Source organism: Ruditapes philippinarum, unplaced genomic scaffold (assembly GCF_026571515.1).
Source record: "Ruditapes philippinarum isolate M1 unplaced genomic scaffold, ASM2657151v2 ctg3957_1_1_1_1, whole genome shotgun sequence".
Lineage (NCBI taxonomy): Eukaryota > Metazoa > Mollusca > Bivalvia > Venerida > Veneridae > Ruditapes > Ruditapes philippinarum.
The window spans coordinates 61,027-88,922 of record NW_026858289.1 but is presented as its reverse complement, the minus strand read 5'-3'; the positions used below and the strand labels follow the sequence as shown (position 1 = coordinate 88,922).

Sequence of the window (27,896 nt, the reverse complement as noted above, 5' to 3'; positions counted from 1 at the left end):
CAATATTGCCAACTGTTTGCAGGCTTCATGTAGTGATCCCCTACTTGTACAATATCGCCAACAGTTTGCAGCCTTCATGTAGTGATCCCCTACTTGTACAATATCGCCAACTGTTTGCAGGCTTCATGTAGTTATCCCCTACTTGTACAATATCGCCAACTGTTTGCAGGCTTCATGTAGTGATCCCCCACTTGTACAATATCGCCAGTTTTCAAGTTCATCTCTTAATTTTTTATTCCCTATGGCGCTTTGGCATATTGAATGCCCATACGGTTTCAATTTATATAAACATATTTTTAATTTTGTTAACTAAGAAGATAACAGGGAAGTAACACACCTTTATGTCTTCAATAAAACACAAGATTAAATGGTGTATCCAACCGTTCTTTATTTATAACAATTGAAGCATTATAAAGCAACATTTACAACTGGTTGTTACCATAATTAGACAATAATACACAATATAATGCAGTTTACAATGGCTAATCACAAAAATGTATCAACTTAACAATCTTTAGAAGACAAGGTCTAGACCAGATATTCACCAAGCATAGTCATTGATGCTGCACTGACTGTAGTAAAACACCAAGTTGTTCCATACAAAATAAATATATTCCGACGATTTTAAAATAAAATCAAGAATTGTCTAAATTTGGCAACAGTAAATCGTTCTATCGAGCACAGTGACTCTTAAGAACCAAAACATTTGCACACAAGCCTGCAAATAAGGTCTGTCAAATGGTCATTTCATGTAAAATTTTGCCTAGTTGATGGGAAATGTTCAAGAATTGTTACGTACATTCAAAATTTAGCTTATATTATCATAAAAGAAACGTTTATAATGACCATTCAAAACAATCTTGGAACATGATAACTTTTATTTCTTTTAAATCCATGCTTCACGAAGTCTGCCCTAACAAGCACACGACTCCACATGCTTGTTTCAGTCGGGGGGAAAAATTTACTATAGAAATTTTCCCACAAATTTAACTTTTGTTTGAAACGTTTCTGAGAACAGAATTGTATAAGTCAGTAAGTTAACACAGCAGGATGTATAAATATCGAGTGAAAAGTCGACTTAAATGCGTCATGTATGACAAGAAATCCAAAAAAGCAGTGTGATGATATTTTAGAACGCGTTTTTATCAACCAAACTTTATAATGAAGCAACCAAAAATATGGAATATTGTGGTCTCTTAAGTGATTAACATGGTCCCATTTAAGAAAAACAAAATTCGACAAAAGACACCCATCATTCTTATAACCTCGGCCTGCGGTAACGCTATATCTGGTATCTTTACACGCCATCGACATGGCACTATTTCAATGTAGCTAATCTCAGTACCGGTATAAAATCTATTCTGTAAATATTAGTTTGCATTTATCTACATATGTATATATCTATAATTGTTGATTCTATAAATTTTGAATATTTTAAGACGAGATAGAGGAGCATTAACTGATTATATTGGAAGAAAAATTGCTACAAATTTATTTCACAACGCCCGGCCAAAACTTTATGTATAACTAAAACATCTATACTTAGATTATTTTATAATAATATAAACTTTAATGATTATGACTAGAAGTAAATGTATTTATAAAAAGCGTTTAGCATTAGAAAAATTATATATATTCTTATTATTTTGAACATACCAATCCGCATGGGTATCAGCCGAGAGCATGTTTATTGAATATATTAAGAAAATAATGTTCACAGTACTAAACTTTTGAGAAAAATCTATCTGGTTCTATATGTACGAATACGAAACAACTTTGGCACTTTGAATTACAATTTCATCCGAAGCGTTTGAAAATACGCTCATTTTAAAATATTCAAGTTGAACACATGTATAAAACTGAATTTACGCAAAAGCATAATATACTGGTGTGAAATGTAATATCAATAGAAAAATATTCATAAAAAGCGTAATATAAAATAAAAAATACATTCATTAAGAAACATACATTATAATAAATGTATAGCAAATTGTTATTTTGGTAAATATGTACAAAATATAGAACTGTACAAAAAATATATAACTCATATATAAGCACAATATTGTAAGACAGTAAATATGCACAATAAAATCAGCCATGAATACAAATTTACATGAAAACATGTCAGTTTCAAGAAAACTTTAACATTATCTGTAAAATCTGTCTAAAAAACATCAAATCTGTTTAAGAGAGAAATAAGATTGACGTATAAAAATGGTTATTTTTCAGACAACTGTAGATCAAGTTTGGTACATAATTTTATCATCAACAATACCATTGACCAAAGACTAGAAAACGCCCAACATATGTCATCAGTTTTCAGTCATCATCATTGTCATATTGAACTTGCACTTGTGTTAGCTCACCACTAGACTAGACATATAGATGATTGATCCGTTTACAAAACATGTTGTTGAGAAAATATTGTACAGAATGTATAGTAAAATACTGCTATTGCGAATGCATTGAAAAGCTGTAAAATCACAAAATAATACACAACATTTACCAACATTTACATGGTGAATGATTAGATACATAAATGAAACACTAAATGCTGAAGATAAAATACGAGAGATGAGGACGATGATGATGATAATGATTGTGATGATGAATTTAATGATGATGATGAAATGCTGACGTTGGGCTATAGACGTTTAAAGACGATAGAATAAGGATGAGAAGACTATGTTGATTGTTTTATATATCGATCAGAATACCTTAAAATAATTTACGAAGAAACACAAACTATTTAAGACACTGTTGTATGAATAGACAAGAAGCGATTCTAGTTTAATTATATCTTGATGATACTATTATGAGCAAGAGTTTTTTTACTTTCACGAGAAATGAATGATCCAATGACTTGAGAACAGATGTAATGCTATGTAGAAAAAGCAAAAAGTAAAATATAGATCAACACGACATCTAGATAAATGTTTGAATCTTTACATGTATACAAATCCAAAATGTGTGCTCTTATCATCGCCGGGCAAATTCTCAACTTTTATACCGATAAGCCATGGAGCATGCAAACATATAAAATTCTATGATTTGGCTACAAGGCTGGTAAGTCTGTAGAAGGTGATTCCTTCAACAAAATCTTCATGTCGGGCGATAACAAAATACACATTTATAATATAATTGTTTAGATGATGTACTTGGTTACATGCGTCGTTAATATAACATCCAGATAATTGCAAACTGCCTTACAAATTCAAAATATATGTTAAAATATTTTTTTACTATAGAAATACGCAAGGCCAGTAATTATATCTTTTAGCTTTATGTTTCTACTATATTTTTTCCTGCAATTACCAAAACTTTAACATTGTGTCATTCATTATAAATTATCTTTAAATGTCCTAATTCGAAGATTACGTTCTTATTCACCCTCCTTCTTTTCTACATTTGCTTCTTCTGTCTTCTCTTCGGATTTTTCTTCTGACTTTTCTTTGTCTTCTGTTTCAGTTTTCTCAGCATTTTTTTCTTCCTCAACTTCTTTATTATCTTTAGTTTCCTCACCCTCTTTCCCTTCATCCTTTCCTTCCTTCTTCAAATCATCTTCAATATTATCTGCATCTTTTATATCTCCATTTTCCTTTGCTTTCTCATCCTCGGGCTCTTTCTTTTCCTCATCTTCTGCCTTAACATCTTCTTCCTTAGCATCTTCTTGGGCACCACCTGGTCCCTGTTGACATTGAGAACATTGTCAATAACTTTGATAACATATTTACTATTAAAAATTCTGTCAAAATGATATAATTGTAACATACCTGTAAATCTGATAAATACTATTATCATATGTAAGCTTAGACTATAATATCCATCATGTTACGCAAATTAAGTAAATTTAGATAAAAATAAATGATTAAAGATAAAAGATACGCCATCAATATACCTTGTACTTCTTTGACTTCTTTACCAATCCAGCTTCTATAAGGCTGTAAGCCATGTCAATGATGGTTTCTTTTACGTCACGTGGTGTAATTCCAAGGACTTCTTTCATCTGCAAGGTAAAGTGAGCAAGAAATATGTATTTGTTCTTCAAAAATGAGCGGATTTATTTTAAACAATAGGCTGTTGATCTGAATGTTCGAACATGGGAGAATCTTTGTCAGACAAAAGCTTATATTTGCAGGACATTCAATCTCTTCAGCAGCATCATTGTCCGCGTTATGTTGATCATTATTATTATTTTTATAGGGAAATGTAACAAAATAGCAACTGCGATTGGACAGAACAGAAGTTCTGTTTAAGTATAACTTGAATTGATGAGATGTATTATACATGCCATGTATATTACTTACCCTAGAGTTGTCGAACTTGATCACCTTGTTACACTGGGGAATGATCATCTTTATTGACTTGTTTAAGATACCATAAACACTTAACATGGCATTTGGACAATTAGATGTCGGTACATTATAACCTGTAAAATATTCAAATATCTAAGGTTAATGATGCGTCTTAAAGATTTTCTCTTAATAAAGGGCACCGATACCCGATGTTTATATTTACATTGAGTATTACTCATCAAGACATTAAAGTAATAAAATATAGATGGTGAAAATTGGTAACAGAGAGAAAACAGTAAGATATATGATTATTTGATGAGAAAGGTATTATACCGTATACAATATGACTCTATAGATACTCAGATACTTCTGTTTAACGTATTGTATATAATATATAACTGTTTATTACCTTGAGTTTTAAACTCATTTGACAGAATAACAGCAATTTCTTTCATCCACAGATTTTCATTCACAAGAATGTGTCGTTTCCCTAAAATCAAAGTAACCTTATTGTATGGAACAACTATTAAAAATAACAAAATACTTTATACATGTAGTTTGCATTTTAAAATCAAAGCCTGCACTTTAACAATTTTTATTACAATATATAATAATTATTTACACAAAAGCAATATTGTAGCGCATACATGTCGTAAATTACAAAATCACCAGGAGAGTTATGTTCCCTGTCATTTTAACTAAGAGTTGTGGCATGTATTCGGTAATATAACAATAATATGAGGTCATTATACATTACTGAGTGCATAAGTGATATCTGCTCGACGAGTTCGAAAAATAGAAAATCTATAGTATCAAATTACGAATATAAAAAAGGTATATTCGTTGATTTTTGAGAATGGCAACTTTCAGATGATACAATTATTGCAGTTACTATCCTATGCAAAAATTATGATGTTTCGTTTATTAATGGCCTTCAATTACACCTTTTTCTGCAAAGAATGACAAAACAGTTTAAGCGGACACATATCTGACGTGTTGCAATGGAGCAACTATTAACGTGACATTGGCTACCGTTTGATTCCGATACAACATACTGACTATTTAAACATTAACACATACATTTGTATAATAACAGAGAGAAAGTGAGACCAACCATCGGATTAATTCAAGGAAATGTCATAGAATATATTAATATAAAATGACAACACTCAGCAAAATATTAATATGTCTGCTACACAAGCATTGAGTTATTGATCTCACTGCTACAATGTACAATATATATATAAGCTCTATGACAGTGGTATCTACATATTGTGAAACAAAACACAAACATCATATGATTATTTAACAAAACACAACCATTATTCAATAGTATTATAATATTTAAATACAAGTTTTATCACACTGCCAACAATGGACAAGATCTGACTGTATACTATGTTAGAGTGTACACATCTTAGTTCTAGTTACTAGTATATTACCTGACGCTTCTTGTAGCGTCATTGCTTTAATGTGGGCAGCGGCGACGTCACGTACGTCAACTAAAGAGAAGTTCAGTTTGGGTACAAACATGATGTTCCTCTCTAACAGACGTTTAACTACCTGTAATAACATAATGTAGAATCGTTTAACTACCTGTAATAACATAATGTAGAATCGTTTAACTACCTGTAAAAACATAATGTAGAATCGTTTAACTACCTGTAATAACATAATGTAGAATCGTTTAACTACCTGTAATAACATAATGTAGAATCGTTTAACTACCTGTGAATCGTTTAACTACCTGTAATAACATAATGTAGAATCGTTAAACTACCTGTAATAACATAATGAAGAATCGTTTAACTACCTGTGAATCGTTTAACTACCTGTAAAAACATAATGAAGAATCGTTTAACTACCTGTAATAACATAATGTAGAATCGTTTAACTACCTGTAATAACATAATGTAGAATCGTTTAACTACCTGTAATAACATAATGTAGAATCGTTTAACTACCTGTATTTACATAATGTAGAATCGGTTAACTACCTGTAATAACATAATGTAGAATCGTTTAACTACCTGTAATAACATAATATAGAATCGTTTAACTACCTGTAATAACATAATGTAGAATCGTTTAACTACCTGTAATAACATAATATAGAATCGTTAAACTACCTGTAATAACATAATGTAGAATCGTTTATCTACCTGTAATAACATAATGTATTGTTTGGTTTTATTAACCTGTCAATTACATACTGATTACACGGTCGATGCACACAGTATATTAATCTTCGGTAGATTTTCGGTAAGTTCCGTGAGATGTACGCTGTACGATGGAATTTAATTTAATTTGTATCTATAAACTAAATGCACTCGGCGTTATAGCGCAATAGGGTAAAGCACGAGTTTATAATATAACTGCCATACGTGTTTTAAGTTCGAGACCGCGTTGGTCCATGTTTTTTCCCTTCTTATTAATACTTTCAACATTATTGAAGCTATATATGATTTTTTTTATATTGTTCGTTTTGTTTTATTATGTTTTACTTAATTTTGTTATGTCTATACTCTTTTTAAATAACATGTTTTAGGAATTTATGTTTAAAATGAAAACAAATTTAAAGCAATAAATGCCTTTTCAATGCCGTAAAACACACTACAAATCTGTTCCATTAAAATATACTGCAAAAATAAAGAAAAAGTACTAAAACAATGGCAACAGTAAGGATCGAACCACAGACCTCTCAATTATCAGGCATTCTCTTAACCGACTGTACTATTGTGAATTAACGAAAATCTTTACATTAAGCTGGCGTGACTTTCAATCTATGACTAATATACTCCACATTAATTCTCGTAAACTACACGGACCAAACCGAAGTGGGATCGAATATTTAAATGAGTCCTATAATGTATTCATAATTGACAGGTCAATAAAATCAGACTATAGAATCGTTTAACTACCTGTAATAACATAATGTAGAATCGTTTTACTACCTGTAATAATATAATGTAGAATCGTTTAACTATCTGTAATAACATAATGTAGAATCGTTTAACTACCTGTAATAACATAATGTTGAATCGTTTAACTACCTGTTATAATATAATGTAGAATCGTTTAACTACCTGTAATAACATAATGTACAATGTGAAGTAATGTTATTCACAAATACACTGTTCATTTATAAAAGTTAAGGAGTATGATGCACATAAAGGTTGTGATCAAACTTGAAATTACGCCGAACATTTTGTAGCATTTACTGTTTTATTGGCTAAAATGATACAAGTAAAACTTGCAAAAGAAAAACGGTGTTTCGCCTTCCATTATTACATAAGATTCAAATAAAAACAAAACGGTAGTACATACATCAGTACTGGTACACTGGGCGCCGGAAAGTACTGGCCCTAAAACGTATCCTGGGTTCACTACAGACAGCTCAATCTTGTCTTCATCTACAATTATATCATACAATAATTAGTAAACTTATTAAGCTTCGGAAAATAACATATCCGTCGTGTTGTAGACTTTTAAATTGATATAAAACAACATTATTATTATTTGCCTAATTACATAGCCTTCCGTTGTTAATCTTGTAACAAATTATACTTGTGGTTTAAAGCATTTATTTACAAATATTGAAACTGATTTTAGAAACTTCTAAGTGTACATGTAGAGAATATTGAAACTGATTTTAGAAACTTCTAAGTGTACATGTAGAGAATATTGAAACTGATTTTAGAAACTTCTAAGTGTACATGTAGAGAATATTGAAACTGATTTTAGAAACTTCTAAGTGTACATGTAGCTGATTTTAGAAACTTCTAAGTGTACATGTACAGAACATTAGTTTTGTCTCTAAAACGATTTTTGGATTAAGCAAATGTTGCCTGAATATCATTTTTGCAAGATGGCGTAAGCCCATGTCAGAAATGAATGTAAGAAAAACTTGTCTATCTGTGTGATATGAGGATACAGAAAATTAAACTTCCTGGTAGATACTCGCACTTATGACTCACAACATTGTAATTTAATTATGAAGATGTAGATTAAAGATTATTGAATTAAAGTTATTTCATGTATATCATTTACGTATTAGTATTATTAATATGTATATTGAATGTATATTTCTAATACTGTTGTTTACATCAAAAGTTCATAAGAGGACAGCTGCATTGTTGCAATACAATCATTTATCAAGTGGTGGTTTCCGGGAATTTTTTACATGAGCAATTTAACAAATAATGAGTGTGATTTGTCCATATATGGTCTGTTGTCAAAAGTACATACGTAAAAGGCATTTGGATGATAACAATAAAATATCTGTTACTTTTTTATATAACAGATTACCTGGAAGTTCCTTAACATAATCCCAGGCCGCCTTCTCCGCATTCACTTTGCTCTTGCCGTACCCGTCCAGTTTTTCTGGTTCCATCCAGTCTTCTTCAGTGTATACTTTGTTGGCCTCGGCTTGCCCATCTATAAATCATTTCACATTGATATTTGATTAAAACAACTCGTGTTTCCGTTAACTAAATTCTACAAACTCTATATATTGTGTGCAACATTACAATTATGATAAACGTGTATATCATTTTTCAACCCGCTTTCAAAACGAATTAAAATGGTACACACTAAACTAGAATTACCTTATTAACAGTTAGAAATGACAAATTAAATTACCACCTTATGTCAAATTTTAATTGGTTCTTGAGAACAGATTTTTCTTTTTCTTTTCCTCCAGTAACTGTTGCTACGGTAACTTTTATGGGAACGCTACATGTTGCATCGTGTGGCGACTCGTCCATTGTTTAAAAGAACGAGTTGTCCGGAAGGTTCTCAAAGGGGCCTCCGTGGCCGAGTGGTTAAAGTCGCTGACTTGAGATCACAGGTCCCTCACCGCTGTAGGTTCGATCCTCACTCGGGTCGAAATCTTTCATGTGAGGAAGCCATCCAGCTGGCTTACGGAAGGTCGGTGGTTCTACCCAGGTGCCCGCTCGTGCCTGAAATAATGCCCGGAGGGGCACCTGAGGTCTTCCTCCACCAATAAAGCTGGAAAAAAATCGACGAAAAATCTCGGCGGGACGCTCTAGGATGGCCCGACTTGAAAGTACGGTCGCCCATATGGGCTTTCCGGCGGCGACCATAAACGCATAAAAAAAAAAAGGTTCTCAACTTTCATTTTCGATAAACAAACACGAGAGAATGACGTGTATAACATATATGCTGATATAATACAACATATATGCTGATATAATATAACATATGTGCTGATATAATATAAATTATATGCTGATATAATAAAATATATATGCTGATATAATATAGCATATATGCTGATATAATATAAATCATATGCTGATATAATATAAATTATATCCTGATATAATATAAATTATATGCTTATATTCAATCAGTAGGTTCATGAGACAAAATTGTAAAGGTTAAGTGCAGATTTTCCATGAGAATATATCGTCCTAATGATAATTTGTTATTCTTGGTTAAGTGGCTCTTTATTCCGACTATTGAATACCTCTAGAAGGATATCATGTTAGGATGAAATATATCACTAGTATGTTAGACAAAAAGTTTTAAAAAGTGACTTCATCTTAAGTGAACCCTTAAAGCTTCAACATCACTTCCTCGTGGTTAAAACATGTCGCGTTGCCTATAGTTAAAATGGCAACCTAATGTTTATCGAAGTTTTTTCTGTACTGGTACATATAAGAAATTAAAGTAGGTACCCCATGAACTACGTGATACAAGGGTCAAATAATATCCTTATAATCTGTGTGTACGTGTATGTGTGCATGCCAGCCTGTATAGATACTTACAGCAAACTGCCACGCTCGAACTTGTGAGAACAACTTTTTTCACCGATTTGGCTTGTACACATGCCTTGAGAATAGCTTGTGTACCCTCTACTGCTGGAGTTATAACCTCACTCTCGTCTTTTGGAGCTTGAGACGGGTTTGGACTTGCTACGTGTATAACGTACGTCACATCTTGCACAGCTCTAAACAGTAAAACAACAATTTTTAATACAGTCATAAGTCTAGTAGTGATATTATGTTATTGGAATACAATATACATTTAGTGTTTAAGTCAGCTGAATAGGGTTTACTCATTATTTACCATTATGTTATGCCAAATAGATGACCATGCAAGAATTTGTGAAGAGTTATGTTCCAAACTAATATTCAAGCATAAAGAAATAATGTAGCTACGTACGCCTCCCATGATTCAGGTTTGGTGAGATCTGCCTCTACAAGCTCTAGTTTGTACTCGGCTTCTGGAGATAGGCTCTGTAATCTTTCCACCTTTTCTTTGTCCTCGAGTGACCTCAATGTTCCCCTTACCTTGTATCCCTCTTCTTGTAGTTGTTGAATTATATGTGTGGCGATAAAACCAGCGGCGCCGGTCACCAACACATCTGTAAAATATAAACAGTAACTTTCTTGTAAATCACTGTCAATTTTTTTGGATTACATATATCAGGAATTATTAAATCAGTATTAGGATCTAGTCATCATTACATTATAAAATGTAATGATATATAATGTTCTTTTGTAGACATCTATAAAAATAGCTTTACTTTGTTATACAGATCACGGTCAACTTATGTCAATTTATTATGTTAAGTACTTGCAAAAAATCTCAATTTCATCCTTCTTTAACTTAATAGTTTTCTGTGGACAAAATAGATGAACTTTAAGATACTGCACGTGAGGGATATGCTCCACGTTTGATGATCAAACTATATTCGTTCATAGTACATATACGTTTATGTTTTAGTTTTTGTATGGTATGATTTAGTACATTAAATAAATATCTTAAGTTATCATAATTGTGGTGAGTTAATGAGATGACGATAACAACCATAAACCTCTGACATTGCTGACTCATAAAAACCGATATCTATCCTATAAATGTCTTTTATATGCATGGTAAAAATGTAGGAATACAGCAGTATCGATCAAACTAGTCACAGCTCAACAATTGATTTCAACAATTTGTTTTATGTTCTTACAGGCCGACACCATTATTTTAAAACATAGCAATACGAGAGTTTTCTTTTTCCTTTCTTTTAATATGTAGATCAATTAACTATAAGTTATAGCACATGACTTCATACTAAGCATGACTAATAAACTTGAGGTTAGAAAGTTTGCACTAAAACTATTATACAAAAGTAACATCCTAAAAATTTGCAACCATTTTATTCTTCACGATACACTGGCTTTTGGTAAGTAATATTTGTACAGCAAAGATCACTAAAGCTACAGTCTCACTAACATCCCGGCAGAGCCCCGGTAGACGTCCGGGGTGATCCGGGAACGACCGGGGTACGACCGGGAACAACCGGAGTACATCTGTAACTCTGCCGGCAACGTCCTGGATGATCCGGGATGATCCGGGAACATCCGGCATTCGATCCCGGATGGAATAAAATATTTAATATCACCGGGGTGGTCCGGGATGATCCGGGAAGGTATAGCTTTGCCGGCTTCATCCTTAGCTCTGCCGGGAACAACCGGGGTTTTACCGGGGAAGCACCGTAGCTCTGCCGGCACAAACCGGGGATGATCCGGGGTAAGATATAGCCGGTAGAGCTACGGTAGAGCCCCGGAAAATGCCGGCAGAGCCCCGGCAACTACAGGCAGAGCCCCGGATGATAAAGGTTAGAGCTACGGTTGATCCCCCGGTAGAGCCCGGCAAAGCCCGGATCATTTCAAAAGACAAACGACAATTTGCGATGATTGCACTTGCTGGTATTAAAACCCCTCCCATTTCCCTTCTATCCAGTATGGCATAAGGATTTTTCAGAAAATCATCATGAATTACTATTCTGGAGCAATAGATACTATATTAGATAAAAATTATGTATCAATGTTATCATTTTCGGGCGTTTTCAATCCACCGGGGTTCTACCGGGGCTCTGCCTGGATCGTCCTGGGCTCTGCCGGGGCTCTGCCTGGATCGACCGGGGCTCTGCCTTGGTCAACCGGGGCTCTTCCGGCGTCATCCGGGAACGACCGGGGAAGCACCGGCATGAACCGTAGCTGCACCTGGGCTCTGCCTGGATGATCCGGAGCGCATCCTGGGTGGTTAGATGAGAACTACCGTAGTGCTGCCGGGGTAAGTGTGACCGCAACAATAATTACACCCCGGATCGTCCCAGATCATCCCGGTAACTTACCGGGATGATCCTGGGCTCTGCCGGGAGTAAGTGAGACCGAGGCTAGAATAACGGAGAAAGTCTTCGAAAACTAAATACATGTAGATTGGTTAGTCTTCAAATTTTTTTAAAAAAAAATGTCAAATATCAAGTCCCGATATATTTCGTAAACTGCACCTGTTTCGCAATAACGTTGACTTACTGAAATAAACAATAATGCCGAATTAGGTTCATGAATGTGGCAATGAACTGATGTAAATGTAAAAACATTATAGAGTCATACATATTACCAAACACGCCTAGGAATGTTAAAATTACAGTTTTACTGGATATATGAACATTCTGTATCGTGTTAAGGACCGCATAGAATATTAAGGGTCGCGTTGTTCTGTCATAATTACAAAAAGTCTTATATTTAATTTTCTTTCTTTTTTTCCTATTTCTTTATCATTACAAAATAAACAAGGAGCCAAATGATGACATATATCGCTTAGCTTAGTGTCTAGAAAAAAAATAGTGTAAAAACCACCGCCAACATTTGAGCGTAGACTGCATTACTGTGTAGATGATTGTTGTATAAAATTTGCATACAAAAGGAAATATTTGAAGAAAAAAAAATGTTTCCAACAAAATTAAACCATTTGCTTGGGGTTTTTGATGAGAAGGAAATGGCCACAATTAAGGACCAATTTAATAGTGTTCCTAATATTTCGCTACAAATGTTGACTGTACTGTCATTGCGTTTTTGTATTGTTACGGATTTCATCAATGTATAACATACATGTAGCTAACAGATGAAGCTCTTGTCAATATCTTGAAATCTTACTTAATTAAATATCCTAATATTACGATTAATATTAAAATCTACAGCTTTATATATAACCATAGTTGATATAAAACACTGTATCCTTACAATAGATATAATAGACAATCATTGCATCAGACGTTTCCAGAGAAATAAAGAAAATAGAAATGATGAATAGCATAAAGACAAATATCAAATTAATAAATTACATAGCAAATAAATGGAACACAGTGATAAATACTTAAGGGGAAATCTTTAGCTGTCTGATATCCTCGAGATCTGTATGATATTGATTAAGTCTGATATATCTAGAATAATTTATTGATTTGGTGAGACATGCATGTAAAATCATCGCATGTTAAAACCAATGGCAAGATGATAGTGCAGGGAGTTGTCATGGTAATTCACGTTTCCTTTGACATCAGAAAAATGAACTCGGTGACCGGTGTTAGGAAATAACGTGATCTACAAGTAACTTCTAAAAAAATGCCATTGTGTATGATGTACATATACGTCCTCATCTTTCTTCTGTTAATTTCTTAAGGAAAGTCTCAACTGCAAAACGACCTGATGAACCTTCTGACACCATTATACATAAAACATGCAGCATACAGCATCGCTATCCTTTAGAGAGCACCAGACAAAATGATTGTGTAACATTGACGTTAACTATTATATCTTTCAATTCCGGAGTGTGTAATTATTTATTTTACAGTTCAATATGAAATGAAGTAATGAATACTTTAATATGCGATATTTATGCTAGCAGTCTAGTTTGTAGATCCATCAAACGTCTTCGATTGGCAAGTTATTTTTCATTACTTTTTTAGTTGTAAAAAGATCTTAACTATAGAAATTTATGATACCTGATTAAATACTCTGTATAACTGTGAGTCAAAGTGTATTTTCCAAACAGTAATATCTGAAGTGATCGAGTATTTTGTTTTAAATTACGACACGTCGCAACGTCTCTCCAACAACTCCAGTCACTTATCGATTTTCGCCCCGTCTAGACCAATAATAACGTTTTATTAATACTGAAAACCGATCATGGTCTCCGAGCTCCAGCTTTTATAGTTACCTATTTAACCAATGTTCATCTGGTAAATTATACAAATCTAAATTAACGTTTAACATTATATGTGAAAATGTGTTAAACGGCTACTAGTGATTAGATGGTGTGTTGATGATACATAATGTGAAAGTAGAGGCGGTGATCAGGAGAGTGCCGGGTAAAATAAAACAACATCACAGATGATGGCTATTTTATTTACAACAATAAAGGTGAACAATTGCCATATGACCCTATCAGATCATATGAGAGCAGAAGTCCAGTGGTAGGACGCGCGCTTAGGGATCGAGAGGTCCCGGGTTCAAACCCCACCAGGGGCACTGCTAATTTCCTTGAGCAAGAAATTTACCTGCGATTGCTTCACTTCACCCGCCTCTACTTTCACATTATGTACCTGCGAGGGTGGTATAATTCCGTTGCGCCAAAGTGTCGGCTTCACTAAAAGGAGTTAAAAGACTTCCCAGGGAGATTGATAGATAGATACCAGTAGCCCGATGACCAGGGGTAAAAAATATCGGTGAACGTGCGTAAGCATGAAACTTAGACTATAAAATGCAATTACTTTTTTTACTTTTTTATCAGTGACCCAGTCTGGTTAACCAACAAATCAATCAAACGCATTATACCGGTATTTGTTAATTAATTGTAAAAAATAATAAAAATATATCTTAGAGTTGAGCAAAATATGTGTACAAAAGAGAAGATAGAGAAACAGTTAGACAAACATTTATATCTAGTAAGATGATAAAAATATTTTAGTTCATAATGATAGTCATACTGTAAGACAAGTTTTATTTATATAATTGAAGTTTTATTATTCGGGAACGAAGTCCAACCATGATTATTTTACGTTGTTATATGTTAACATATGTTGTCTGATTGTGTGTATAAGGAGATGTTTTACTTGCAATGCTTTCTTGTTAAATAATGGGAGAGTAAACTTGTGATAAATCACTGATTTGATTTGTGACATTTTAACAGGAAAATACCATATTATATTTAGCGTTCTATGTATTACATACCGGCATCTTATACATTCGTCTAGCATGTATATTGGGATATTGATTTATACTTGTCTATATGTGAATTTTTAACGGCATTTTAGACAGTTTCTTCATCTTTAAATTATTGTGTAATGTTTTTGAAACAACATAGCGTGTTTTAAATAAATCTGTGAACATATGAATGTTGGCATGTAGAATTCCAGCTGATATACACATATTGTAGTACCGCAGTTACTCTAGGCCAGCAGTAGTGCAGACGAAATTTGTTTGTTTTAAAATTCCGACAGCTGTTTGAAATTTTCGTCTATCTGAATATCACTGGGTATTCGGGATTGAAACCAAATGTCTGGCATCTCGGTTATTTTTGCCAAGCTATGTCTCTAACTGAAAACTTTTATACATATTGTATTTGTATCTCTGTAGGATGTTTCAATTAGAAGTATTTTTATATCAGAAATAGTTAGTAATACACAAATTGTGTTAGAAACCATTTTGATAGTGCTCAGCACTTTATTAAAGGAAGGGCAGATAACTCTTGTCTGTATTTCAGTTCCGAGTTCATAAAGTTAGCCTTGTAATAGAACCAACGTATCTCCTAACATATCTTACACTTAACAAACTTTAAACTTCCTCTTTGTTCTTTTTCAGTTAGATATAATTCAGGTTATGAAATTCATCTTGTCGCAATAAATATTCCCTCAAATTTCTTAGTAGTTTGTATTTATTCATTTATTAAATTGATTGTTTATTTTATTCTATTTTATCTCCATTTATTTATTTATTAATTTATTTATCAATCTTTTTAACAAAATAACAAATAAAACACTCGTCAAACTTTATCTTTTTTCTATTTTTTCCAAGCGATTTTACTAGATGTCATCAGGTCGATTGAAAATTTCGAGTGGCAGCTGATCGAAATCACGTATGACTAATTTTATTAACAGCTGACTGATATTTGTTTTGGGTCTTTAATTTTTATACCATATTATTTGACGTTACTCAGTTAGTCCTTTTCGTGATTCATGAATTCTGTAAAACGACTAAATATAATTATAAAAGTTTAATCTCTGAAAAAAGTGGTTGCTATATGCTCTTTGAACTGTTTTCATTATGGTTCATAGAGAATTATAAGATACGTATATAAACACGAGTAGTATATAGAAACAATGAAATAACCGCTGATATTATCGATTAATATTGGATTCTTATTGCTACATTGCTACATAACATAATTTATTTGAAAGCTATGAAATTCAATAGTCTCAATTATAAATATCTTGGAGTTGACGATGGTTTTGGATTATAGAATAAGAGCGAGTTATTTACATATTTGTTTCCAGGGGGGCATCCTTAAAATTGAAAAAAAAAACAACAACAAAGTATACGATTGCAAATAAGAATAACTTTGTTGCATTTCAGATGTGTTGATCATTATGCTGTGTGTGGGATAGGCAATATTCTATCAATAATTTAACGTTACTCAGCAAAAATACAATACATGGCGCGTATTTCTATTACAGTTTTATAATATTTTTATTCCTTATAATTTAGTAGAATTGAATCAAACATAAATACGGCTTTGTGTCAGAAACAAATTCATTTGCAACTGAAATAAACAAAACATTTCCTCCCGTACATGATCAAAAGACAGACAATGGAATGTACCATACATAAATGAATACATATATAATTTACATACAGATATGTTACTGTAATTCTGCAGAAACTTTCGATGGCGTATCTGTAATTTGTTCTGCTGTACATTACATTACTTGATGTATTCCGTTAGCTATATATATTGTTATATAAAAGTTAGAAAAACAAATCTGTGTATGTACTATATAAGACAAGCACATTTGAATACATGATAAAAATCTATATTAACTACCCTTGTGCACGGATTGAGTCGATCTAAAATCAAACTCCTTTAAGTTGTTCATCAAGTATGCAGTTGACTTCTGCACAGCTAAATGATGATTTTAAGACCGCACTTGTCTTCTTAGAATCAATATTGTTTACATGAAGAAAACACAATAAGACTGGGGCAGCCTTTATTATTCCAAGAGGCAGCAGTGAAACATTGATTTTCTTATTTACAGAGAATACAAAATTCTGTGCCTAAAATTAAATCAATTTTATGCATTTCGTTGTTGAAGCCGAGCTAACAGTTCGTAACAAAGGATTAACATATTGATTCGAGACAATTTCAGAAATCTTCGTTGTTAATGGTGTCTTAGACTTCTACCAGAGCAATCCCAAACCTCACTGTGTGATGATCATACATCTTTTCTTCCTAACATTTTACTCTTATAGTGATATTGTTGATAACTTCATTTTTCTCACAATCACATATTCATATCGTTTTTCTTGTGGCGAAATGCACAGAAATGGAACATAGAAACAAACTCTAAAAATTAATTTAAAAAACAACTAACATAGTGCATTGTAAATTAGTTAAGAATGGAATGTCTTCAGTAAATCTATATACACAAGTACATAATAATATTTTAGTTACATTTTAAAAAGTTTAATTTAGAAATCTTAAAGTTATTGTCGTATTATTTAACTTTATAAATCACAAAATAAGTGTAGCGTATTTTTGCTAGAAACACTTCTATGATACTATGATTTAATTTGTGAATCATAATTTGATAAAAGAGTGTCATACTAAAATGAATACAAAAAGGGACACAATATCAATCAAAAGCAAAAAGAAAAAAAAAAAAAAAAAAAAAAAAAAACTTTGAACTAACTATTTTATTTACATACTTAATATTTACACGTATAGAAAAATATATAACATTTTGTTGATTATGGGGTTAATTTTATTTTGTTACATTATTTTGTCAATGTTCAAAACCAAAAAAAAAATACACTTTGCACATAAAAATATGAAGAAACGAATCAAAAACATGATTGAATATGAATATGAAAGGGTTTTTGTCAGAATGCCAAACATACTTCAATTATATAATAACATTGTTTCCGAGTAAACGAATGGTAAATACATTCCCAACAATATGTGTAGTGTATGATTTTCAAAACTGATGATTTGTAGAAAAACTGTTTCTTTGTAAGAAAAATAAGTGCGTACTTTACACGATTTTATTACGACAATAAAATATACATTGTATTATAATATGCCAGATGTTAGTGAGGTGTGTATTTTATTATCCAAACTAAACAAAAATGTTTTATAAAACGAAAGTCTTACTTATTTTAGTGTGTTTTCTCGAAAGTGGTTGAAAAAATATAGTTGTAAATCAAGTATTTAAACAATGTTCTGAGTTGATGTGACCGTATGTGCATGTTAAACTATGTTGTAAAATAATATGAATGGATAAATAGGTCATATAATACTACTACTAAACGTAAAATTGACATAAATACATGGAAAGAATGTTAGGTATTTTTTTGGTTGTTTACTTTTCTTACACTAAAATAGCGTTCATTTACTATGGTATGTGTCAAGTGATATAACTGGAGAATTCATTGATATTTTTTTAGTATAATTTAGTTAATTTTTTTTATTTATGGATCATTCAGATATTTTAGACAATATCACGTGACTATATAATAATTTTTGCATTATTGACATAATCTTGGCAACAATTGAAAAAACAGTTGGTAAAATTTGAACACTTGATGCAATTTTTATAAAGAATGATAAAAGACGTTTCTTGTTTAGAAGTTAGAAGTACTTTGATATACAAGCAACATAAAATCACAACATACATTGTATATCTATTGTTTGAGTAGTGAAAATAAAAAAAATGATTGTAGCTATTTATTAGCGACAGCACATTTACTTCTATTTTACTCACTGCGCCTGGTCATATCAAAGAAACTTCTCATGCTAAATATTGCAAATATACTGTGAACACACAAAACTGCACATTATTGTAAGTAACGCTAACGTCTTTGAATGGGATTTTTCCTTTCAGAATAGTAATAATAAATAGTGTTTATCTTGGACATAAACATGTAAAAAAATCAAATATCTTAACACCTTCTCTGGTTTTTTGATAAAGATCATATAAAATAAAGTAAAACCTGGGATAAGGATATTATATGCACACTCTTGTTAGAGGTCCACTAGCCATTTCATGCCAAATAGTTTCAAGTCTGGTGGCTAGTAACAATAAATCACATGTATTAAGCAATAATATAGTCTGATTTTGCCTCAGACACAAACAAATGCAGCAGTATTGATCATGCGCAGAGCCTTATAGACATGTTGTAAAAAAAATTGGTAATATTATCGTTCGGAATAAATATATTCAAAGAAGAAGAATTTAATACAAAATAATAAAACAGGGAAAAATCCTGAAATCCGCCGTCACAAGCTGAATGTTGCTATGATATATTATAATGATACAAAATAGCAGTTCACAGAGTTAAGTCAATGATTAAATTGCTGACAGTATGTAAAGTCAAAGTTCATGTAGCTTGTCAAATGATGGCTTAAATGACAGCCTGAAAATTGCTGGTTACCAGGGAAATTGTTGGCTTCAATGATAGCATGGAAATGCTGGTTACCAGGGAAGTTGTTGGCTTCAATGATAGCATGGAAATGCTGGTTACCAGGGAAGTTGTTGGCTTCAATGATAGCATGGAAATGCTGGTTACCAGGGAAGTTGTTGGCTTCAATGACAGCATGGAAACTGCTGGTTACCAGGGAAGTTGTTGGCTTCAATGATAGCATGGAAATTGCTGGTTACCAGGGAAGTTGTTGGCTCCAATGATAGCATGGAAAATGCTGGTTACCAGGGAAGTTGTTGGCTCCAATGATAGCATGGAAACTGCTGGTTACCAGGGAAGTTGTTGGCACCAATGATAGCATGGAAACTGCTGGTTACCAGGGAAGTCATTGGCTCCAATGATAGCATGGAAATTGCTGGTTACCAGGGAAGTTGTTGGCTCCAATGATAGCATGGAAATTGCTGGTTACCAGGGAAGTTGTTGGCTTCAATGATAGCATGGAAATTGCTGGTTACCAGGGAAGTTGTTGGCTTTAATGATAGCATGGAAACTGCTGGTTACCAGGGAAACTGTTGGCTTCAATGATAACATGGAAGATGCTGGTTACCAGGTCAGTTATGGGCTTCAATGTAAGCATGGAAACTGCTGGATACCAGGGACGTTGTCGGCTCCAATGATAGCATGGAAATGCTGGTTACCAGGGAAGTTGTTGGCTCCAATGATAGCATGGAAATTGCTGGTTACCAGGGAAATTGTTGGTTTCAATGATAGCATGGAAAATGCTGGTTACCAGGGAAGTTGTTGGCTCCAATGATAGCATTGAAATTGCTGGTTACCAGGGAAGTTGTTGGCTTCAATGATAGCATGGAAACTGCTGGTTATCAGGGAAGTTGTTGGCTCCAAATATAGCATGGAAAATGCTGGTTACCAGGGAAGTTGTTGGCTCAATGAAAGCATGGAAACTGCTGGTTACCAGGGAAGTTGTTGGCTTCAATGATATCATGGAAATTGCTGGTTACCAGGGAAATTGTTGGCTCCAAGGATAGCATGGAAATTGCTGGTTACCAGGGAAGTTGTTGGCTTCAATGATAGCATGGAAACTGCTGGTTATCAGGGAAGTTGTTGGCTCCAAATATAGCATGGAAAATGCTGGTTACCAGGAAAGTTGTTGCCTCAATAAAAGCATGGAAAATGCTGGTTACCAGGGAAGTTGTTGGCTCCAATGATAGCATGGAAATTGCTGGTTACCAGGGAAGTTGTTTCCTTCAATGATAGCATGGAAATTGCTGGTTACCAGGGAAGTTGTTGGCTTTAATGATAGCATGGAAACTGCTGGTTACCAGGGAAACTGTTGGCTTCAATGATAACATGGAAGATGCTGGTTACCAGGTCAGTTATGGGCTTCAATGTAAGCATGGAAACTGCTGGATACCAGGGACGTTGTCGGCTCCAATGATAGCATGGAAATGCTGGTTACCAGGGAAGTTGTTGGCTCCAATGATAGCATGGAAATTGCTGGTTACCAGGGAAATTGTTGGTTTCAATGATAGCATGGAAAATGCTGGTTACCAGGGAAGTTGTTGGCTTCAATGATAGCATGGAAACTGCTGGTTACCAGGGAAGTTGTTGGCTTCAATGATATCATGGAAATTGCTGGTTACCAGGGAAATTGTTGGCTTCAATGATAGCATGGAAATTGCTGGTTACCAGGGAAGTTGTTGGCTTCAATGATAGCATGGAAACTGCTGGTTATCAGGGAAGTTGTTGGCTCCAAATATAGCATGGAAAATGCTGGTTACCAGGGAAGTTGTTGGCTCAATGAAAGCATGGAAAACTGCTGGTTACCAGGGAAGTTGTTGGCTTCAATGATATCATGGAAATTGCTGGTTACCAGGGAAATTGTTGGCTTCAATGATAGCATGGAAATTGCTGGTTACCAGGGAAGTTGTTGGCTTCAATGATGGCATGGAAACTGCTGGTTATCAGGGAAGTTGTTGGCTCCAAATATAGCATGGAAAATGCTGGTTACCAGGAAAGTTGTTGCCTCAATGAAAGCATGGAAAATGCTGGTTACCAGGAAAGTTGTTGGCTTCAATGATATCATGGAAATTGCTGGTTACCAGGGAAATTGTTGGCTTCAATGATAGCATGGAAAATGCTGGTTACCAGGGAAGTTGTTGGCTGTAATGAAAGCATTGAAACTGCTGGTTACCAGGGAAGTTGTTGGCTTCAATGATAGCATGGATATTGCTGGTTACCAGGGAAGTTGTTGGCTTCAATGATAGCATGGAAATTGCTGGTTACCAGGGAAGTTGTTGGCTTCAATGATGGCATGGAAACTGCTGGTTATCAGGGAAGTTGTTGGCTCCAAATATAGCATGGAAAATGCTGGTTATCAGGAAAGTTGTTGCCTCAATGAAAGCATGGAAAATGCTGGTTACCAGGAAAGTTGTTGGCTTCAATGATATCATGGAAATTGCTGGTTACCAGGGAAGTTGTTGGCTTCAATGATAGCATGGAAAATGCTGGTTACCAGGAAAGTTGTTGCCTCAATGAAAGCATGGAAAATGCTGGTTACCAGGAAAGTTGTTGGCTCAATGAAAGCATTGAAATTGCTGGTTACCAGGGAAGTTGATGGCTTCAATGATAGCATGTAAACTGCTGGTTATCAGGGAAGTTGTTGGCTTTAATGATAGCATGGAAAATGCTGGTTACCAGGGAAGTTGTTGGCTTCAATGATAGCATGGAAATTGCTCTTGACCGGGGAAGTTGTTGGCTTCAACGATAGCATGGAAATTGCTCGTGACCGGGGAAGTTGTTGGCTTCAATGATAGCATAGCAATTGCTGGTTACCATGGAAGCAGTTTATCGGCGATGTTTGGGACACAAGAAGTAGATTATAGATAGAAAGAATGAGTAAGTGACCTTTGCGGCGAGGAAATGAATTTGTGACATGAAAAGTCGACCAAAGGACTTGGACACCGTAATAAAGGTAAGATGTTTGCTACTAAAAAGTTGCAAGCAGACGATTTCAATGAAAGTAGTTATTCACGAGGTAAGAAGAGGACCAAGAAGTGAATCGTTGGTTGCAAGGTACATAATTATAGTGACCATGAGTAAACTTGTGGTGGAAGAAGTTAGTGGCTATATAAGGTAAGGACATCGGTTTACAAGAAGAAAAAATAAATGGTGAAGAAATTTACGCGTCTCAAAACATTGTTGATTACAGTCTTAAAATTACTGTTAACATTGGGAAACATATTCAAGAATACATTTAGTAAATATTAAGTTAGTCTGTAAGCCTATATTTCTCGGTTCTTACAACATGTAGCATGTCTTATCCTTTTCTATAAACGATTTCAGTAATTTTATGGGCAGTCATTAAATCGAATATGTTTTTGTTTATTTGACACATCAACGTTATAATGTCAACGTTTTACGGCTCATTTATGACATTAACAATAAACGTTCAACTTTACAGCTCGTTAATGATCAACATTATACTTTGTCCAATCACATTGTAGTATTTTCAAATTTCTGCTAACTTTGGTTAATGTGTACTAACTAAATAAAATTTACTTAATCCGTCGTCTAACCAGTCTAACTAATTTCAACACTAATCTATGCCTATTGATCATGTTAAACTAATACATATGTTTAATACACATGTGTTATGGTATCTTATGCCTTACAAAGTTACAATACAGTTCTTCTGGAAGGTTAAGACGTCGACAATAAAGTTTTTTTTTAATCTTCCAAAAAGCGGTGTTGTATGATTTGTCAACAAATAAAGACAAAATATAAATATTAACAAGCTTATGTATGTACTACCACACGCATTTATCAATTAATATCATGTACTGTTTACATAAGTGATGACAATTATAACACATTATCTTGTAAACGAAAACGTATTTTGATGGCGGTGACAAGTGGTCAATTATTGGTCAGGAAATTCCACTTTTCCAAAGTTCGCTTAATTGAAATGTTCGTAAGTCATGGAAAAATCAAAGTATTCAAAGTGAACGCCCAATTTGTAAGAAAAATGACACCTAGTGCTGGGATTTTTTTGTTTGTTGTTTTTTGTTGTTGCTTTTTTGTTTGTTTGTTTTTGTTTTTTTGTTTTTTGTTGTTTTTTTTTTGTCAAATAAATAACACGTGTTCGAAGTTCTAAAATCAGGCTGATCAGCTAATTCACGATGGTTAGCTCTATTAATCGAAGCGATGTATCAGCGTAAAACGTATGGACGTTTACGTAAACCCTCCTGCCTGGACGGTCGATCTTGTTGCATGTGTATATAATGAATACAGTTCATGGGGACTTTTTGCGCGCCTTGGGCTACAAGAATGAAAGTTCCAGTATATAAAGATCCCTGGCAATCTGTATGTACAGACTAACATTGCTATAGAGAAAGTATACAACAATGATGAAAGTAGCCCGACATATGAATAAAACATGGTAAAAACAACACATCATCTAGTAAAAATCCACTGTGCTAGACCAGGGTCTTTCAGATTGAATCGGTTCTATTTGAAAGACCCTGGCTAGACAGGCAAACCAACATGGGGTACAACTGTTTTATCTTACGGTGCGCATTCTTGAGTGTTTCGTATAAATGTATGTAACGGCTCAGTAAATAATTTACATCTCACGCGCTATTCAAATGTGTCCGGCAATAAAAACATTTTACTAGTCATTCTTTTTCATCAATAAAAATAGAATACCAAAAATACGAACGTTATCAAATGGTACTGATAAATAATTTGTTACAGAATACAAAGAATTCCGATTTATAAATACATGTCCATATTTCAGGAATCGATAATGTTGACTCAGAGAAATATGTTACAATGTCTAGAACGATCAGAGTGACTCACTCTACATCATATACACGCCTCGTAATCTTCTCTTGGAATTCGTTTCCGTTTAAACTGATCCAGCGATTTATAAGAGTATATATATTTTATAAATGTTATTTTTCTATTAAATATAATAAATAAGACAGTATAATTTGCTAACACATTTCCACTTTAATTTAATGCACCAGTGAGTTCTAAATGCGATAAGGATGTAAAGCAGTCTCCTATTTTCTAGTAAATGCCATCACTTCAAAACCGAACCAATAAATCGGGCAATCATTGACACACAGTCCGACAATAAAAACTCTACATTTTCAATTATATTCTTTTATAATTCTACTTGTACTAGACGGACAAATACGACTGGAAGAACAGAAAAATCATATTGAATACTAGTGCTATCTGATACGCCATTTTGATCTCTGAGGGACACTTCTCTCACGTGTAGACCAGATAACACCCGGTACAATCTTTACTAAGATATATTTGAAAGGTAAGTGTAATACCAACATACTAAATATATTTAAACACAGCTGATAGTAAACGTTTTATACATTTTATTATATTTCATTACGATTATAATTTCATACACTCGCAGTCCTACTTTAATATTCTCATAGTTTATCTGTATTAATATTCTCATAGTTTATCTGTATTATAATAGAGTCCTATAAAAGGAAAGTTTAGACATTATTCAGGGTCAGTCACCAAGTTTAACCTTTGATGTAAATGCATGTATGCTCTTTTGTTCCGAGATGAAGCGGAAGTTAAGGCTTGCTTTGGGATTTTTATATTTATTCTAATAGATAAGTGGTTTGTAACAAAGTCGAATTCTTCCTTGTTAAACTGAGCAAAATTAAATTTTGCCTAAAACAAAGATGAAGACGACATTTACGTATCGTGATCGCATCAAGAGCTGATTTAAGATCGGAATACATTCAGTACGATGAGAAATCAATAAAAATAACTTTAAATTTAATATATCAGCCAACAGACGTTATGTCTTATATAGATTTTTTTCATTTTAACATAAATTATTTTAAGAATATACGTATGAAAAGAATGCGCTGACATGACACCTGTCTATACTAATTTGTCTATCAAACTGACCACTGTCTAATACTGTAATATACACATACTTAGACCTTGACAAGTAGCAAATTGATTTACTGTAAATGACTATAACACGCCTTGAGCAATGTTAAAAACGTTTGAATCACACATTTATACAACAAATTAAATGTTGTAAATTATCCAACTAGTTTCTTACGATATAGCTAGTTTGCAACTCACTAAACAGTTTTTATTTATTTTTTCACATTTCTTTGTTTCATCTTCTCTTCTATCAGTTTTTTTATACTGTCTTATGGAATATTTTTGACATAAATGTATCCTTTCATATTTAGACACTTAGGATACTATATCATTTACAACATTAGCGAATTTAACAGGGAACGGTATATGCCCCACCCACAATCGGTCCTTTCATATATACTTTCAGTGGATTTTTTTATGTACAGGGAGTATTAGTGTCCTATAAATGAACCAACATTCAGGGACCTAGCTGTTGTTTCTATTTGGGCATTTGAAATAAACACTTATTTAAGAAGACACTAATGTATGTATCCACGCATAAAATACAGAAACAATATCGTTAAACATAACGGTAGGCCATGGCCTTAACTTTTTTTGGCGAGCGAATTCTTCCAAAGGGTTAGAAGTGATTTATAGACTGTAAGACTGTAAAGAAGCTGCAGACCCTGACAACATGGCGCAGTGAAATTTGATGCAATGGGAACGAAACAAACAACATAAGCGCTATAATAATAAAATTTTGTGATCGTAATATTATGTAGCCCGAATTATTTAGCGTATTTGTTACATTCCCACGCATTCAGTACATTACTCAAGAGCACGTGAGTCAAGCGGAGTATACATGTACATGACATTTTAAACAAGAAAATAATAACGTTAACAAGTGAGACTTGGAGGGAAAAAACATGCTACTTTCATGACGGAAACGACTAAAACACAAATATATCTGATTGTTTAATATTTATACCAATTTACTTGTCTACATGTAGATCTACATAATTATAGTGACACAGTAAGTATTGTGTAGGCAGTGGGCATATTGTTTGACCAGCAATATAAACATGGGCGTGTATGATGTATGACATTTTTGTGGCATGTTTTCATCATCAATCGCCATTCCGATCATTAAGCAACATAATAACAATTTACTAAAATATTGACAGCTAAGGACAAATAGATACATCACATGCACATGACTCATGGTGAACATCAACTCATTCATACCTAGTCAAACGTTTTATTTTCAAATAACAAGAGAATGTATCATTGCGTCAGTTTATGCTAATACATACGAGATAAAATCGACTCATGCATTTTAAGATTAAAAGAGTGTCGCTATGACCAGAAGAAATTAAATCAAGTCAACCTACCAAATATAACAGTGACAGCTGGCCAAATTGATGCAGATACTATATAACGGATCTAGCTTACTTAAATATCTTACACAGACTTAAATTTTAGAGACTTTTCAAATATAAGTCATCTTTATTAAGCTATCCTGTCACATCAGGATATCATTAAAACTTACATAAAATACAACATTATAACCGAGCAGAGAGTGGTTTTTAAAATAAGTCTTGTCTGTCTTTTCTCCAAGTTTCTCAAAAATGTAAATTATTATGTTAAATAGGATTACAATGTTCTTCGAGTATTACTCATATAATATGACGAATACCGCGCAAACATTACGACACTATGGGGATTAAATAAGACCCGAATAAAGAACGTAAAATATTTGCGTGTAATGTATTTTATTGTGTAACATGGATTGTGAAGCTAATTGATTCCATGTTTCAGCTGACGACTTCTGCAGAAAGTTCAGCCTTGATGCGCGCATGCTGGAAGCATTGCGCAGTGACTCAGATAAATTAATGTCATGTCGCCTTTAGAAATTATTGAATATTTAAATGATTTTGATAATTTTGAAAATATTAAAGTTATTTCATTTAATTGTTCATGTTAAGTTAACTTACTTGTTGTTTCGGTAGCTCCTTCCATATTTTTCAGAATTATTTCTGTTTGAAATTTATCCAGACAACACTTACACCCTGTCGTTCGTACGCTAGCAGACGCTGAATCGGAAAATTATAGCATACTGAAAACGAGGCTCACAGCACACGCCACCTAGCGGGAAGATGACACATAA

The 27,896-nt window shown here is 33.5% G+C and overlaps 1 protein-coding gene across 1 annotated transcript; it reads right to left on the bottom strand.

The window, feature by feature from the left end:
- Positions 1-368: 368 nt before the first annotated feature.
- On the bottom strand, positions 369-27,883 carry LOC132752687 (uncharacterized). The gene is made up of 10 exons (XM_060743048.1): positions 27,724-27,883; positions 10,485-10,686; positions 10,088-10,269; positions 8,604-8,732; positions 7,623-7,708; positions 5,738-5,858; positions 4,705-4,785; positions 4,308-4,429; positions 3,899-4,006; positions 369-3,688 (listed from the first exon to the last, which is right to left on the bottom strand). The coding sequence occupies exons 1-10, from the start codon at positions 27,746-27,748 to the stop codon at positions 3,383-3,385; spliced, it is 1,362 nt and encodes a 453-aa protein (XP_060599031.1). The 5' UTR covers positions 27,749-27,883; the 3' UTR covers positions 369-3,382.
- Between the last annotated feature and the right edge of the window lie 13 nt (positions 27,884-27,896).

Coding starts and splice junctions, on each gene's coding strand:
- LOC132752687 (XM_060743048.1), bottom strand. CDS start 27,748: ATGGAAGGAGCTACCGAAACAACAA. Junction 5,859..7,622: donor CCCAGTGTACCAGTACTGAT/GTATGTACTACC, acceptor ATGTTATTACAG/GTAGTTAAACGTCTGTTAGA. Junction 4,430..4,704: donor AAATGAGTTTAAAACTCAAG/GTAATAAACAGT, acceptor AATATTTTACAG/GTTATAATGTACCGACATCT.